The sequence below is a fragment of the Sphaeramia orbicularis genome, chromosome 1, assembly GCF_902148855.1.
Source record: "Sphaeramia orbicularis chromosome 1, fSphaOr1.1, whole genome shotgun sequence".
NCBI classification, from domain to species: domain Eukaryota; kingdom Metazoa; phylum Chordata; class Actinopteri; order Kurtiformes; family Apogonidae; genus Sphaeramia; species Sphaeramia orbicularis.
This window is the reverse complement of record NC_043957.1, coordinates 48,030,670-48,049,630: the sequence shown is the minus strand read 5'-3', so window position 1 is coordinate 48,049,630 and position 18,961 is coordinate 48,030,670. Positions and strand designations below refer to the sequence as shown.

The 18,961-nt window shown below is 39.2% G+C and overlaps 1 protein-coding gene across 1 annotated transcript in view; it reads right to left on the bottom strand.

The window, feature by feature from the left end:
• cntln (centlein, centrosomal protein) overlaps positions 1-18,961 on the bottom strand; it is a 108,917-nt gene that overhangs the window by 15,994 nt on the left and 73,962 nt on the right. The window contains 6 exon segments of the mRNA XM_030148872.1: positions 3,134-3,331; positions 10,748-10,933; positions 11,264-11,401; positions 12,049-12,175; positions 14,849-14,946; positions 17,641-17,868. Coding sequence (XP_030004732.1) covers positions 3,134-3,331; positions 10,748-10,933; positions 11,264-11,401; positions 12,049-12,175; positions 14,849-14,946; positions 17,641-17,868 — 975 coding nt within the window.

The following is an 18,961-nucleotide window of genomic DNA, read 5'->3' as shown; positions in this document are numbered from 1 at the left end:
TGTGACTACTGCCTTCAAGTTCCCCAGTGGGCCAAAAGTCTGCATATGAGTGAGAGTAAGTGTGCTTGTCCACCCTTGGTAGATATATAACAACACTCTGACCCTCCATCTAACATTAGGCGCAAAACAAACTGGCCTGGCAATTATAGCCTTATTACATCTGGATCATTAACTCCACAACAAGTTACCCAGGGAGCCTGGAGCTGGTGGACCCTCACTGGTCCTCTGTTAAATACTGCTGGAAGAAAGGAGGCAAATAACAATGTGCAGCATGAGAATGAAGTGTAAGCATGTGTAGAGAATTACATGCATTCTTTCCTTGTATTGACAGAAAAAGTGCATTTGACACCATGTGCATTTGAATGTTTAAGGAAGCAGCTGTAAATTTAAAAATGACTATAATTGTATAAAAAAGGCTTATAAATCAGAGCATGTTTCCATTAAAATTACTCAAAAGAGAGCTTTTACTCTTCCTGGCTGTAATTGCTGCACAAATAGCCATATTTTTGTTCAATAAAACACCTCAGGAAAATATCAACAGATATTGTTGATCATGCTCAAGAGAAAAGAAAATATGTAGCCTTTGGAAATGATGGTGGTCATTACATGGAGGCCATCTGTTCCCAAAATTCCCCTAAAGTACAACCACTACCAGGAATAATTCATTTGAAAATTTTGCCTGAAATTCAAAAACACATTGATTTAAAAACTAAGCACCAGTGCCCCACAATGTGAAAAACTTCTGCAAATACTGTTGACAGAAAAATCTTCCAAACTAAAGAAAAGTAACCATGTTGGCAATGAAGTGTTCTCATTTAAAAGTAAAACTGAAAAGTAAACGCATCCCTCTGAGCCCTGAGCTCTCATTCAGCACACTTGTATCGCAGACCAAGTGAATAAATGAATACACTTGCTATGTGTTCGAATTGTTGAAGACAACTGGGACAAACTGATAACCTCATGTCACGTCCTCATATCCAAAGAAAAAATGCACACATTTACAAAGAATATGCAAAGGTTCTTCGGATTTAGCAGAGCGGGGCTGAGAAAATTCACCGCTCAAACAAATATGACATTTCAGCTCTGTAATACTCTGGATCATTTTGAATATTACATATGTCACAGAGGTTTGACTTCAGATTATGGATAATCCTGTTTCAGTTCAGAGTGGGTGCACCTCATTTCATCTCCAACCCCCCCTGGCCAACATGTGCCCATGTTTCCCATTCACGCATGTTTACACACTAACATAAAAGTCATTGTTTAATTTATGACAATATTCCAAATTTGACACCAGTCATATGGACTGCATAGTAAACATTAGGCTTTTTAAAAATGGATTTTCCAACTAGGATATGCGGAATTGAAATGAGATGACTTTCAGGAGGATTCCTTGGGCATGTACACCGTATTTGGAGAATGTGTCTTAATTGAGGTTATTGCTGCAACATACAATCTCATTTTTTTAAAAGTCATTTCTGTGTGTTATGTATAAATCAACTAGATGACAGTTTGTAGGACTGGGGTACAAAAGACAGAACACACCTCCAATAAAACATTATAACAGACTTGGATATCAACAGGTTTTTGGATATGTGCAAATGTCAAATAAATCTGCAACCACTGGAAAACTCTGACAAAAATTTTATTCAAGTGCAGCGCCGCAAAATGGCACAAGCAGCTCCAGCCGTTTTTCCATATTTTGAGATGATAAATGACAAGGTGGGGTATGCACGGCTGTGTCTAAACTGGAATATTAGTGGAATATTCATTTTCATTAGGCATGTTAAAAGCTTAGTAGGAACATTTCTTTTGGTGAATAAGGGCAAAAGCCAAAACATTGCGCACATTTGACACAGACTTAAATCTTTCCACTTAGGATCTATTTTAAACATTCAAACTAACATTAAGTAATACATACGCACACTGAAGTTGTCAACCTCACTCTGACACTACATTTACAATTCTCCAGTGGGTCCTTGGGTCTTGGATGATCTACAGTAGTCCAATTAAATAGATAGATAAATAAATAAATAAATAAAAACCTTGCCTACCATGTTGGGGCACTGAACTGTCCACAATTAACCACTATTAATGCAGTGGGAGAAACAAGTGGAATGAAGAGGAAAATGATTTTACCCACATATGTTTCAGCTCTGATGAAGGGGACTTTTTGTCAAGTGAGAAACTGTGCCCTGTCATCTCCTGGGTGGAGCTGGGCTGCAAAGGGCTAAAATTGGTTTCAAGTGTGAGTAAGTGCTTGGTGCACCTTCTCTCATCTTGTGATAGATAGGAGGGAGTCCCCAGGGATGGGAGGATGATTGTAACATGGAGCTGCTAATTGATGACATGGCTAGGTATGATCTATGGAGGAGAAAGGGCCCACCAAGTTGGAAAAAGAGTGTGAAACTCAGACTTTTGCAAGAGAACAGCAGCCTGTAGAAAGGATTTTCATTTCGACTGAAACACAAGAAAGGAAGAAGTTGTACTTATTCAACTTGTGTCTTATTAAATCTTATATCAAGTTGACATGAGCTGTGGGGGTTGACAGGTTTTTGATCTTGTCTTGAGGAAGAACGCTGCTTTAACAATAGAGCCACATCTTTCTATGATATGCTGTAACTTCGGAACTTATTAGTGGCACACCTGAATGTGTGGTTCGCCTTTAAAAAACATTACTTCATACTGACCCTTTCTTACTTGCCAACATCTATCTACTCATCAATAACAGACGGTCAGATGGAGGCAGAGATTTCCAGCCAGGTTAAAAACTGTTAGCTACAGGTAAAATGTACAAAAAGCAGGAGGCTTAAGTTTCTCATCATCTCTTTCCTCCTAAATGGACCACCAATCTCTCTGTTCCTAGAGAAAAGGCCAAACATTCTGTAGCTCCCTGCCACTCAGTCTCAACTGACAAATATGCCCAGAGCATTAAACCCACATTGATAAAATTACGTCTTTCCCATTCCTCCGGTGCAATTACTGAATGAAACGCCCTGAAAACTTGTGGACGTTTAGAAACTGTACAGTGTAAAAAATCTATTAAAGGTATGTTGAGTGCTGTTGGCATAATCTAAACTTGATAAAGATCTTTAAGTTTGCTTTTGTGTAAAATGTTGTCCCTTGGCCTTACCTGGTCCGTGTCCATTATGTCTGCAAGATCATTCTCTGACATATTGAGGATGGAGGCAGCTATGGACTTGGCTTTGATCATAGACTTGGCTGAGAGGCCGCCCTTTGCCGCCACAGCGCTGGCCTGCCTCAACCTTCTCTTCTTCATCAACTGCTGCTTGACCTCATGAACGTCTAAAAGTATTTCACTGGCCAGGGCCTGAAGGCGGAGGAGAAGAAGGAATAAAAAAAAGAAGAGGATGATGAAATGGATATAGAAAAACAAGAGGGATAGCTCTGCCTGGCAGATGAATAAATGAAATTGATCAAGCATGCGCCAGAGAGGCCTAGTACATTATGGAGGAATATTGAGTTTGACACACTCAGATTCTCTTCGGTTTCACCTCACGCTCCCTTGTAGGAATGTGGACCTGAGGGTTTGTTGCCCCGTCGATTGAAAGCTGAGGGAACACAGCTTTGATATCAAACGCACCCCAAGTTTTGCTAAAATCTCCACAGACAGAGAATCATGCATCAGAGAGCGCAAGACAGAGAGATACTGAAAATACAGCCATTCATTTATTTATTTGCTTTCTGAATGTCTCACAGTACAACAGGGCAGCATAACACTGTTAATAATTAAGCTACGAGGGGCTGTTTCAAATGGTGCCCGAGTGAATGGCAAGTGAGACAAGGAAGGCCTGGGATGGCACAGTTGACGGGCACTAAATGGGAGTTTGCTCTAAATACAGAGAGACAATTAAATGTTAAAACTGCCACTGTACACGAGAAAGTCAATAAAGTAAACTCCCCTTTGCTTCATTTTGAGCTTATTGATCGAGGCAATAATCTTCTGTATCATTCCCTTGTAAGCCTGCTGAAAAGCTGACCTTGGAATAGATGGTCAGATGAGGGAAAGCTAGAGACAGGAGAACTGGCAGTACACAAAACAAAATAAAAAAAAAGAAAACAAAGTACAAGTTGCTGCTGGACAGTACACAATATAACCAAGTACGAAAGAAGTACAGCATGTACACACATATAGAGACTTATGAAAGCACTCAAGTGCATTACACAAAAAAGGATAATCACATGTGAACGATGTTGAATAGTTGAAAACATCTCCACTCCATCGCTAATTTCACACAATTGGACCAGGTGCAGTGTGTAAAGCCAACGGTGGTTCTCACATGAGTGCAAAGTTAAAGTCATAACTCTGCAATGTGAGGAGTATGGTACAGAGGCACTACTTTCCCATTAGGATTACAAAAGAATACTGTAGAATATAAACACAGTATTGTGAAGACCTACTTACGGAGACTGAAAACAGGTTGTAAACAGATCTAGAGGGGTTAGAAGTTGATTTGATGATTTAACATTTTAGTGCTATAGTCATGTGCATGCGTTGTTTTAAAGGTTCAGTGCATCATATTTAATTACACCAGGAGAGGAAGTTGCAGATTTCAACCAATCCAGCACCCCTTGCGTCACCCTTCCTATGCTGGCCCCTAAAAATACAAAAGGCCCTCTTGAAAGCCAGTATTTAATTTAGCCATGCTAGACAGTGCTAAAAGAGAACTTCTTAAAAAAATTTTTTTGTTAAATAAAGTACAGGTAATTCTATCACAATACTAATATAACCGAGCAATAGTAATTATTTAAAGTCTGTTATGACATGGTTTTAAAATAGCTGCAACACAGTACATCACATTTGAGTGAACTTTCTGCTTTTATTCAGAACTTGCATTCCAACAGTCAAAGTGACCCCAATCTACATCACTTTGCCTTCACTTTGCAATCTTCCTGCCTGCTTCCATGCTGTGAGGAATGTTGGTGAGCTGTTGCTATTATCAGTTATATTATATAACCATGACATATAGGACGAAATTCAAAGGATGAAACAAGATGAATAAAGATGAATCTACTGAGAAGAGCCTGGAAGCATGTCCACACTTGACACACTGTGTATTTCTACCTTGCACTGATCTATTCTATATATATATATTTTTTTTTTTTTATTTTAAAATTATTTTATATCACTGATCTGATGAATATGGAAGGCCATATAAATTGCCCCTGGAATATTTTTCAAGCATCATAGAAGGGACACAGAAATAACTACTGTCACTCACAAATCAATATTTACAAGACGCTGTATTGACATTTTAAATAGAATTCCTTTTTTCTAAAATACCTGTTATGATGATCCACATTAACCATTTAATCAATGTTAAACTAAGATATTCCGATGGATTTTACTACTTTTGGACAGTTATTTGCGAATATATAGTGATTTAGTGATTTATTCCGAACATGCAATGAAATTTAACATATATGCACTTGCAAAACATACATAATAATACAAATATCAAGAATCATAACAATCTTAGTCAGAAGAAAAGCACAATAATTCCATTTACATGCCAGAAAAGGGGTGGGAAGAAGTATAACTTATTTAATCCCACCCCCTCTCCCTACAATATTATTAATAATATATGTCCCTCCTCCTTTTACATTACTCTTCTATATTTATATATTTATTCACACACACACACACACACATACACACTCATTCATCCATAAACACATATATACATTTATACATATACACACATACAAATACACATATAATCTTTTACCAATGCCTTTCTTAGTTGTGCTAGCGAATAAATAAACAAATAATAACTAACTCAAGGAGGGAAATATATACATAAACAACAGTGAACATATGGTGACAATTAATAACCCTCTTCCCTATATCTTGTGAAAAACATGTTCTTATAAGTGTTTTTGAATTGTCTTATGTTTGAACATTATATATATTTGCATTTATGGGCTTCTTTCCTTTCATCATCAGTTCTAGGAATGTTCTCTACCATTACCACACTTTACTCTTGATGTGAACATGCTAAGTGGACAGATAAAGCAAAGGGGTGGAGTGGGTTGTGATTGGGTCTTGGTCAATATTAAGAGTCTAACCAACAAAAATGGACTATTCATGAAAATTCTTAGTCCTGCAAATCAGATGGTCCAGTTGCTTGTTGACGACGGGAGGTGTGACCACAATTTGATCCTGCTCAATTAATTTCATCTTGCCAGCACTGCAAAACCATTTTCACAGGTGGCCAACTACTTCAGCGCACATTAAATGTAAGTACAGTAGCCCTGATTAAAAGAGGATAAGCAGAAATCATAGCCATTAGTTCATTTCTTGATAAAAGAGGACAACTTCAGCTCTTTTTGGTGATCTGAGAGCTGTGTTTACCCCAAAGGAATACACAGCTCATTAACTAACAGTCAGAAAGCCCGTTCTTGTATTTATAGCCTAATAGATATTCACTGTCACCAGTCAACGGTTACATTCAATTGACCTAAACCCTGCATGTGGAATAATCCAGAAAGAGATTAAGGGCTGAATTTATCACTCATTCTCAGCGTTGGGAGAGACAAATGAAGGGGAGTATGCATGCACACAAGCGCATAATCAAAAACACACACATGCAAGCTTTTCAAATACATATACATATACAGAAGGTGATGTGTGTGTATGTGTGTTTGTTAAGCGCTTTTAGCCTGCCTGGTAGCACAATCACTATAGCCAGAGGGCCAATTTAGACAGGACGAGGATTAGGGCATGGAGATGGGGATCAAATAAGCAACTAAAAGATATCCTCTTTAATAACTAGCAACCTCTGAACCTCTTCACACACATGAGGACACAAAGGGCCATTCAACAACATTAGGATCAATGTGGGAGGGGTAAATGCTGCAATTTAATGTTGTTTAGACAGCCATGACAAAAGCTACAACATGACTAAAAAAGCAACTGCTATTTACTGTTTTCTATCTAACCCACAAACTAGAGAAAGATTTTTACTGTTGTTAGCACCTTTTACACAACAGATACAATAAAGCAGTGTTTTCTCAAACTGTGGGGCGGGCGAAGGCTTGCCGGGGGGGGGGGCATGGGATGACTGCTGTTTTTTTGTTTTTTTTCTCAGGTTAGAACATGTAGCAGGAACTAATGTTTTAGCGTTGGAGCTCCCTGGACTCATTTTAGGGACGTACAGCAAACAAATTTACTGCCATTGTGATCTGTCACTAGACAAAGAGTTTAGGTTTGGAGAACTGACATGGATTGGACTGGAAAAGAAAAAATGTGCAATGTTTCTGTTTTTGCACAGTTTGCACTTTAATGTTCTTACATGTGTAATGTAAACGGGCTCATTACAGCCACTGATATTGTTAAAATGTTTATCTTTGTTACCAAAATTTTTTTGTTGTTCTAAAAAAAGTAACTTTATTGTCATAGTTGTAAGATAATTGTGTATTTCTTATATTTATTTGGAAAAATATTGTCCCAGGAAGCAGTCTTGTTGAAATTATGTGTATTGTTCAAGCAAAAATCAAAGTTATTTTTAATTTACACAACAAATTATTCAAGGAAAAGCAAAAAGTATTATTGTTACAATATAGACGTTTCTTTCAATAAAGGTTATAATTTCACCACTGTCACAATGTTGTTGGGGTTGAGGGGGCCTGGAGATTTTTCGTCCTCAAAAGGGGGGCATGACAGAAAAAGATGAGAACCACTGCATTAAAGTAACATGATGTAATTAAAAGTAAGTGTTGTTATAGGAAAGTGCATTTTCTAGTCCTATGCAGCATTTTGAAGTTATGAAAACATACATATATCATGTACAACATAACATAATGTAAGATACATACATACTCCTGAAAAAGAAAAGACATTACACAAACGGCGCACAATCTTTTCAGCAGGGATGACATGCCAAAATATTCTGGGCAATAGACCTACCTCTAGTGTGTGTATGTGTGTGTGCACTTGGAGTAGTCACTACATGCAGGGCCACTGTTTAGCAGTTCAACAGCAGTGCTTACAGCCTGGGGCGTGTGCAGGGGCCAAAAGGGTTTGCTGGCACACAATAAAAAAATCTCCACACACAAATACACACACCCACAACACATACAGGCACAAAGAACAAAAAAAAAAAAAAAAAAAAAAAAAAAAAGAAATAAAACACAAGCTCATAAAGACACACAGACGCATCTACACACACACATGCACAGCCCTCCGGTCCTGATCAATACATGACAAGAGTAAATCTCCTCCGGACGTCAGGCAGTCCAGTCAAAGGGCTTGGTGTTCTTATAGGGGATCACAGGAGCCAGGGGGAGACAAACAATGATGTGAATCCTCAACAACAACACACTGGCCCCACCAGCCTAGGGTTATGGGAATGGAGGAGAGGAGCAATACAAGTGTGAACTGTATTTCTATGCACATCTATACATCTGTGACTGTATGTAATACACCCTCTATTTAAAGGTTGCATACAGATGCATATTTGTCGCTTCTACATTTTAATGTGTGTGTAGGCAGCACATCTAAGAAAAGAAAAAAGGTTTTTTACCTACATTAGAAAAAGATGCTAAATATAAATATGCCCTATCAACCTCCAATTATCCTGTAATGCAAGTGAAAAGGATATTTCTACAATAATTTATTATATTTCTGGCTTTAAAGGTAACAGTAATTGAAAAATGCCTCTGTATTTTCTCTATAATTTTCACCTGATTTATGTATGTGTGTGAAAACACCATCTATCTCTGCCAACCTATTTCCTCCATTGATAGACAGGTGTCACCTGAGCTGAGTTGATGGACAGTCTTTATCAGTGTCTGCCAGACGCACACAGGCTGATACAAACACACCTCAAGGTGATGGATTAGCTCTACACTAAGACAATAGTGCACATTTGGTCTGGGTGCACAGAATTCAGTAACAGTGGTGGCTTGCATCACCTTATACATTACAAAAAAATGCACATGCATAATGATGTATACACAAATAATTACAATTCTATCCATACGCCCTACCTCCTGACCCCTATTTTGGGCCAGGTCATGATGGTTGCAGTCTAACTAATATAACCCAGATGTCATTCTGCTCTGCCACATTCTCAACCTGCTTCTGAGCTGCTCCAGTCCAGTTAGGATGAGCAGTGTGTTTTGAGCTGGGGCTGGGTCTGTAGGCCCCAGAAGGTACCCAGATCATATGCCTGTACCATTTTTGATTCTATGATTTCATTTTATTATTATATCTGTAACATACTATGGTTTAATGAGAAAGTCATCTATAAACTGCACTTTGATAAGACTGTGTGTGTTCAGCCTGGGAATCCAATAGCAGAAAATGAAGTGGTCAGGATTATGTTTTCATTAGTGCATAATAAGCTGAACATTTGAATTATAATGTTTTCTTTACCTTAGAACGAGCAGGTCTCCTCCCCAGTGTCCACCATGTTTCTACAATAGCTCAGAAAAGCTCCTCTTCTTATTCTCTTTGTTTTCCATTATACAGCAAATTGTATCTAATGTTAATGTGCATTGTTGCAGATAGGATGATTGTGTGTGGACCTGAGTTAATATTTCCTTAACCAAAAAGAACAGGAACAGATAAACTAAACACTGGCTCCAACAAGGACCTTTTGTGTTCTCACATATTTTGTGTGCACCCCACAGGGGAAGGTGAGGTGAGGGATATTCCCTCGGTCACAGTTCACAACTTCAGCTTTAGAGGCCACTACAGCTTTCAAACTGAATTTTTAGCTATCCTGTCAAATAAGAAAATAAGTAATTCAAAGCTACCCTTCTGGTAAGAGTTCATGACCATATTTGGTAATGTAATGCAGACTGATGTCATGTGAAGTGAGAGCTTTACCTTCAGGCTGGGCTGCCTCTTTATTGTAACAATGTGATAAATATGTGCGTTATTGCTGACATCACATTATTTCACCTTTTCTGCACTTGAGTTTCTGTCTCAACTTCACTTCAACATCACAACAACATGTTGAACTGCTTCCCTGGGGGAAGCATCTTCCTTCTGTCCTGAAGGGGACAAAATTCTGAACCCTGACCTTAGAGAGAGAGATGCTGACTCTTATTCTAACAATGTACCACAAATGACTGGCTAAAAACATAACAGAATTACACCATCAGCAAAAAACAAAGATGCAACCCTGAGGTCATTGGACAGTGAGCACCTCTCCACTCCTTGAATTACAGACTCAGCTTTCGCTGCTGTTTTATGGTTGTTTCCAGTATGTCACACAAGAAATCCCTGGTACTCTGACCTCCATGAAACATTGAAGTGATGTGTCAACTAAGACCAGCAATACTTTGCAGTTTTCAGCATGACAAAGAACACAGTGCAGAACTTATACTGCCTCAATAACAAAAAGCCCCCCCCAAAAACTCCTTTTTTTTTTTTTTTAAACTCTCTGTCCACAGGTTCTGCAGTACCTCTTGCCTCCTAGTACCCATTTCCTCATTTCAGAGTCTCTGCTGTCTGTCCATCTCTGAGCCTGTTGCTCTCTTGGGAAAATGAAAATGACGTGCTGAGGTGGGGCACATAAATACTTCCACAACTTTCTGGGCAAATGTGAGAAAAAGAGTGTCCAGCTTTAGCCCTCAGAGAATGTGTCATATAGAGTTAAAGCTGAGGGTCACATTTCATAAGCAATTTACCGAAGGTTAATTTTGCACACAATGCTTTTACAATTAATAGATGAAAACACTGACGATCCCTTGCTTTTCTCTTTTTAAAACATACCTGTACAAAGGCATAAAGCTGCTCCAGCTGTGAGTGGGCCTGACCTAACTGCCTCTGAACCCTGTCCAAGGCATGGGAGCTCTGCTGGGTCAACCCTTCCATTTGTTCAGTAGCAGTCTGTTCCAGTGCAGCTAAAGCCTGCTCACTAGCTCCTAAACGGGTCTGTAAGGCATGGATGCGCTGTTCCTGTATAGAGAAAAAAATTACAATCATTGATAGTTTTCTTATTGTTTTTGTTGGGAGTGCAAACAGTCTTGTGATAGATTATGGCAATTAAGTCTTCTCTCATTTGTGATTTGGAAACTTTTCAGATTCTTTGGTCAGTCACTGTAGTGTGGATTCACCAGGATATGTTTTTTTATCATGCAATCCTAATATGCACACACATATCTATAAACATATCTATATATTTCTCATGTATGGTAACAATCCTATACACTGATATGTATTAGTAATAATATATATTAATTACAAAGCATCCTATGTAAAAAAAAAAAAAAATAGTCTGCATTGAACCTTTTTTTCCAGGTCCTCCTTCAGTTTTGCACAGGAAGTCTCAAGCTGGCTCTTCTCTGTGGTTGCCACATTCAGTCTTCTCTTTAGAGACTCAATAAGGGCCTTCCGATTGGTGGCCTCTTCTGCTAAAGTCTTTACCTGTGGGGAGTAGATGAGCGGACACAGAAATGTGAAAAATATATGTTAAAAAGGGTAGCAGTACTGTAATTTTGCTTAAGACATATAATTCTGAGCACCACTATAAACCTTCAAATAATTCATATTCAGAAATTAAAAATCCTTGTTAGTGGGATTAAGTGAGTAAATGTAAAACAAAAATAATGTCAGGTATGTTTTTCATGAGAGAAATAATGTCATTAAAAAAAAAGTTGCCTCATGAGCTCCAGCACGTAATGAACAAGGTTTCATCAATATTAGTTTGCGTAACATCCCTGCAGAGGGAAAAGTTTATTTTGCTTATTTTAAGAGTGACACATCTTGCACAAGGACTAACTGGATCAGAAAGTGGATGGATGAACATCTTGCACAACTCCTTAGTGTATTTAAGAAAGGCTTAATAATAATAAGTGTTTTCATCTCTTGCAATAAACTTAAACATAAATTTGGACATTTTCAGTTTTTTTCAGTAACTAGACTTTCCTTCTCTGTTCAGCAAAGACTGAGCTCAGCCATAGTTTAATCTGCTTGCCTGAGTAACATTATGTTTTTGCTTCATGAAATACTTTCTAGTAGGTTTTGTATATTGTATCATCAAACCAAAACGCATCAGACAAACTGGGTGGTACCTTCTTTTCCAGCTCCTCCACCTGACCACGGTAACTTTTCTCCATTTCTTGCAGGAACTTCAGCCTCGTCTTCAGATCCTCCACTAGCTGCCTTTTCATGTTCACGTCTCGCTCTACGTGGGTCGTCCTGGAAATAATTAAATACGTAACACACTCTTGTTCAGCATCTACATAGAGACACAGAGGCAGACACACACACACCACATACACACACATGCAAAGCTGGCAGGCAGACGCAGTGTCCCCATGCAGTGCATCAGGCATGACAGCTCATTATGACAACTAAATACACTGGCATGCTGTTTGGGTAAATGGAGGGGGGGTGAAATAAGGATGCATATATAATTCTAACTGGCATATATTAGAACAAGTGCTCTGGTGGGGAATGCTGCACTCACTGTGACTGGGGAGTCCTTTTTGACAAACTGCATTTTGAATCAGCAGTGACACAACTTGAAAGACTAATCAAGTATTTAAATGTTTATTATTTTCAGCTCAGCGTTACACAGTCACATATAAAAGCACATCAGCAGGGGGATTTGGTTCGGAAACGACTGATTACGGAGGGAATACTGAATGAGAATCTAAAATGTTTGCTGTGGCTGCTGTACTGTGCTAATGATATTTATCTAAAGAGAGGCACGGTTTGTGCTGATTTCTGTTGCAAACATGTGTCATCTCCTATTTAATAACCTGCTGTATTGACAAGTTAATATTCCAGCACTCTACAGAGCCATGTTTATAGTGAGACCACATTTAAATGGATGCAGTATGTTAGCATGTTTTATTCTGTTTTCATAAAAGGCAATATGAGGCATTTTTCATGGTTGTCTATACCGTGGGGAATTGGAACAAATAGAATAAAGATCATAAGGATGCAGTTAATTAAAACGGTTTTTGCAGTTTTTTTTTAATTTCAAAGATGTAGAGGATCTCTTAGCTCCCACACGCATCATGGCTTGTGGTTTTAAATAAACAAATGACGCAACACCAGAGCAAATGCTATCGTGTAAGTAAATGTCCCCGTCTCCCTAGGTGGATGAGTGCTTGAGGGCAGACTGGCTAAATAAATGTGAGCTTGTCCTATTGGAGTGACATTAAATTAATGAGAGAGAGTCTAGCCTAGGGACTTTGGTGGGCAGGGGGGGAGCACTGCTGGCTGGTTACTCCATGGATTTGGCCATTAATGAGAAACCCATATTTAACCTTTCAGATGACTGTCTGGTGTTGACTTAAAGACAGAGAGCAGCAATAAGAGCCTCAGCAGCAGCTCCCTCTGCCCCAATGCTAATGGCAATTAGATCGACAACATTTATTTTAGATGTTCTCTTCTCCCGCACCCCAAAAAGAATAGAGGATAAAAAAGAATGGAGGATATACGGTGTTTCAGCTGGAACGTGTGATCTCTATTTATGAATGTTAGTGGAAAAGAGAGAATGAGAGCCTCAAACTATATCCCCATCACTCTCACATTTGTTCCCTTTGTTCTGCGCTTGTTGGCAATATTGTTCATCAAACATGCGTGTATTATAATGATAACAGTCAGTAGTCTGAAGTGTGTGCGTGACAGAAAGCGAGAGTGCACATTTCTGTGTATGTTGTTAAGAATGAAGTGCTGGTGGATGTTTCATGTGGCTGATAGACAACAGGGCTAAAGATGAAAGAAGCAGCTTCATAAATAAAGCAGGGCCATAGTGCCGGATATTGACTGAGGACATGCCGGTGTACTTTGAAATTCATTTCTTTTTTTCCCCCTTCTCTTCTTTAAGGCGAAGCAGCCTTGCTCCCTGTGTGTGTGCTGAGATGTATATTTCAGAGACGTCTAGACATGTCTTTCATTCTGAGAAGGGGTCCCTCCATGGAGGCAATTGAGCGGTAGTGCTAGAAGAGATGGCAAGTTACACGAGTGTGTGCGAGTGAGAGGGAGAGTGTGTCACAAGAGTCTGAGGAGAGGCTGAGGCTGTCGTAGTACCTCAGCTGAGGGATGTTCACTCTTCTGGCTGTGATCTGCTGCACTTTGGTCACACACAAACACATACCCACTATCATTGTACACATGCCCTGTATGCATTATTGAGAAAGGCAGGCAGAGGACACAGTATACTAGACAAAGAGAATGAGAGGGAGGAAAGCCAAGTTGTTCTTTGTACCTTTCTCTCAGTTCAAAGATGAAATTCTAATGCAGAATGATGATATATGCCTTTCACAGCACTGTTCAAATCTCAACACTTTTCCTGAGTGAATTGTTTATAGCTATACATCCTGACTATGCAATGCACCCAGTGCTCCAGTAGGTGAACCATGTAACTCATTAAGGCTATGTGGCCCACAGGCCAGAGTGATACTGTGTGGGTTTGGGTGTCATGGGCCAAACTGGTCCCTCCTGCGGCACACAAACAATCAATACAGTGCTTTGATCAGCACTCCACATCAGCTACCCACATAAGAAACACTACACTACATGACACACAAGACACCCACATGAACACACCAATTCTTTTACTTGTTCTTATTCGCTTGCTGATGAGAACATGCATATTTTTCAAATAATTCACTCAGAAGAGAAACATACATGAGTGGAGTGCAGCAGACTGAGTGCTGCCACATGGTGGAATCAAACACTGCAGATGAGGGGTGCAGCGAATGTGCAAGCATGCAGATAGAGACAGAGAGAGATGGATAGACAAAGACAGACAGGAATGCAGAAAAAGGACGAAAGAGAAAGGGCTTTAGTATAGAGAAAAGAAAAACCACAAAGAGAAACAACTAATACTAATAAAGAGAAAGGTGTGAGACTAACTTGTCGTGCAGCTGGCGGAGCTTGTCCTCCTTCTCCTGGAGTTGGCCTCGCAGGGCTTTGTTAGACGCCACCTGCCTTGTGACCTCTGCACTTGCACTCTGGGGAGGGCACACGGTGTGTATTTATTAATGGGTTTGAGTGAGTGCAATAAGGGGGTGGGGATGGTTTTTCACGACATGGCTGATGACAGGTCAGGCGCAGCATGCCTCCTCATTATAGTTACAGCAGGAGGGTGGAAGGTGCTAAAAGAGGTTAAGAGGAAAGCAGTATTTTTCAAAGTGAAAGTGATAAGGGGAGTAATTAGGCAAAATAACAATTTATGGAGCGTGACTATGGAATATATTTAAAAGGTTAATATCTATGAAAGAGATACAGTTTTAAAGACCTATACAATTTTTTTAAATGTGCATTACACATTTTGTTTTTCATGACTTGACTAATGACTTTTATAGCTTGTCTTAATAATGCCTTTTATACCTTCACTATCACAAAATCATCCCACAACTGACATATTGTGTAATCATAAATGATGTGTAAAAAAGTACTTAATAACTAGAAAGAGAATAATTTATTTATTTAGACAATCAACACCACAGATAGAATATTTTTGACTTGGCTTCAATGGTGCCTAGTATCAGGCTTCTCAACTGGAATTACTAACATTAAAGGAAAATAATTCCTCAAAAAATGAAGTGCATATCAAATCCCTTAGATTTTTAACAGTTTTTGGAAGGTGTAGCACCACATTTATTGATTAATCACAATGAATTTGATCATTATTGACTGATTGATATTACTTCAACTCATTAACAAATTAGTCTGTTTTTTACTCTTATAAACTATTGTAATTATGTAGCCTTTAAAAAAAAATACACTTCCGGTTTGGTATTACCATTTACGAGTCTACTGTAGTTGAAATACTTTCCCTGTATTTGAGCCACATGAGGTACTTAGATGCCATTTGTGTAAACGACTTCACTTTGGCACTGTAATCCTTTCATTCTGAGGACCAGAGACATGAGGCTGGAGATGACAGCTTGGTTTCAGATCATGAGACTGATAGATATTTGAATGTGCATGTTACTTTGGTTTAAAAGGGCCTGTGTCTCTGGTGGGAGATGTACAAGCACAAGCTTTTGACAATGCGCTCTCTCAGAATGTGCACCCCCACAGAGCATCCCGTTTGCTGTCACCTGACATGACTTCCTTTGCTGTGTGTAATGACATTGGCAATCTGCTCGGTGACACTGACGAGCTGGCTGTGGAGAGGGTGATAATACAGTGGTACCACTCACTCCTCATTCCCTATGATGTAGGGCACGTCTCTACTGTTATACCCTATTTCTCATCTTTCTGACAGGTACTTGGTAATAAGATCAAATGATAAGAAATGCAAATTCATGTCGAAATCACATGCAATTTCAGGTGATCTTAAGTGTAAACTGAAAGGCTCAAGAATTAGTTTTTTATGCTGCATGATTTGAAAGTAAAACCTTGACAGAGTTTCTAAACTTCTCAAGGACTAGGGGCTGTTCCAACCAGAGAGATGTTAAAGTGACTCAGAAATACTGATGTTTAATAAAACATCAGTGAAATGTTTTATAAAAATGAATATATGTGTACAGTAATTCCAACCTGCTCAGCTGGGTTGCACTGCACGATGGCTTTCAAAAAGGCAACAGAGGAAGAACCTGCAATGTGCTAGATTGATACTTTTTCTCACTTTTGTTCACAGATGTCCCACAATATGCAAACGAATGGCAAGTTAAAGCCAAAACCAACATTAATGATTAACATGTTTCACATTGAATAAAATACCCACTTATATCTGTCTTTTGTCTGCAGTGTGAAAGGGTATAATCGAGCACAATTAACTGTCTTTCCTGGGTCAAATGACTCTGCAGTAGTCATAAGTATTTATTGGCTCCAGCTCTGATCAACAGTAATGGAAACACAACACCCGGCCGTACCTGCTATTTCTCACTCCTTTTCCAGCATAACACAATGACATGTGTCACCAGTCACCAACTCCATCCATCTGTTTGAGCAGCACTCTAGAATTATTCAGTCATTGATTTTTAAAGAAAGGCTGAAGTTAAGAGACACAAAATTTTAACTATCACAGCACTCTCAGTGGCCTCCAATATATTTTGGTGTTTATTGATGTTTTTGCTTATGATGTATTCATGACAGTGAATGTGACACACTGAATACAAAAAACAGAAAGACAACTCATCTGCTGGCAGCGTGAAAGTTGTCAATCATGTATTTTTGGCAGGTTAAAAAAAAACAAAAAACAGATAACCCCCAGATGTGTTTTGGTGTGAAAACTGTGTTAGTAAGGTGTTAGTATGTACTTCCAGAACACCTTCAGTTCTTCGCTAAGTATGTGAACTCTGCTTGAGAGATGAACATCATTTCTCTAAAAGATATTCTCCCATTTGGAGTTTTGATGATGGCACTGCCTAACATGCTACTCCAACATCTCCTATAGGTGTTTAGTTGAGTCAAGATCTGGTAAATGCAATGGTAAAATATAATATGACTGATGTAAGAAAGAAAGCAGAAAAAAAAACACAGCTTTTGGGACAGAGCAGATATAATACCCTTATTAGCTTGTTATTCATGGTATTATCCAGTTAAGCTTTGTAGTGCACAAAACTGGAAATGAACACAGTCCTTAATACCATCATCCTATTAAAAGATTTATCTCATAAGGCATGTATGATAAGACAAAGAATGAGAGCAAATCATTAACCATGGAGCTCTACCCCAAACTTCTAACCACTAACCTTAAGTTTTGCTTGAAGTTGTTTAACCTCAGCCTCCAGGACCTGGGGGGCAGGGTCAGCTGGGGTGGGCACGGTTCGGCCCTGGCAGGACGAGCACTCTGTGTTTACTGGTGCTGTTGTTGGTACTGGTACAGTTTGCTGGGGAAACGTGATCCGCCTCCACTGCTCCAGCTCCAACTCCAGAACCTTTTTCTGTTGCTCCACACCCGCTAGGTCAGAGGTCAGCTTCTGCAGATTGACCGACAGACAGAATTGGTGGGCTAGGCAACTAGTGACACCGCAACTGAAAACAAAAGTTGTGTGTCTACAAATTAATAAACCATGGAAACATGTTTGTGTTATGGGATAGTGAGAGTTAAGAAGTAATTAGAAAAATTATATACTGCTACAAGATCATAATATATTTATGTGAAATTCCCATTCCGTGAACAGGATAAACACAGAGACAAGGTAAATACAATATGTTTGAAATACAGCACAACAGGAGAGGTGCATGCTGTACTTTAATATCTTGTCTGTGATAAAACTCCTTTTTTTATGCTAATTAGGAGACAGATGATGCTGTTGCCCGGTCAATAGGGCCTAATTCTAACTGTGATTGGCATGCATAATAAAGCCATCCTGCAGAATCAGAGAGCACTTTGGGACAAAGGGAGTTCAGCATTTGGTGAGTGGTTGTGTAGAGTGATGAACGATAATGGCACTAGCTGATCACGTACAATGTACAGTATATCAGTGATTCTAAACAGAAGCATGAGGTGAACACTTTTAACCACATGTGTGCGGCAAAGCTCAAAAAAAGCTCTTTGCTAAGTTATTTAGAAAATATAAGACAGAAACATGTCTCTGCGAGTTTGGTTCAATACTGCCACAATTAGTTGATCTAGTTCTGGTATCATATCAAACATCAAGCACGCTTAATGGCACAAATAGGAGACATGATACATGAAGATGTATGCTGCTCGCATGGGGGTAAATGCTGCTATACACACATACACACACCCAAGTGAAACCGCAGATTCCCAGGGGTTTGCTCTCTGCTCTACATGCACGGAGGTTATTGATATCTGGTTGCTGGCTGACACCTTTTAATAGAATCCCTCTTGTTTTAGGTTTCCTCTGCTCCGTTGAAGACGTACATGCCAAATCCCCCGGGAGGTGGAGTGAGAGAAGTAGGGTTGATAGAGAGAGAGGGAGGTGTAGAGAATGAAAAACAGGTCCACAGCTGCAGTGGCAGTGGTGCACGAATTAATAGTGGCATTGATGACACTTCCTGTAAGACAGGCTTTGATTTCACAGGCCATTTTCAGCCATGGTGAGA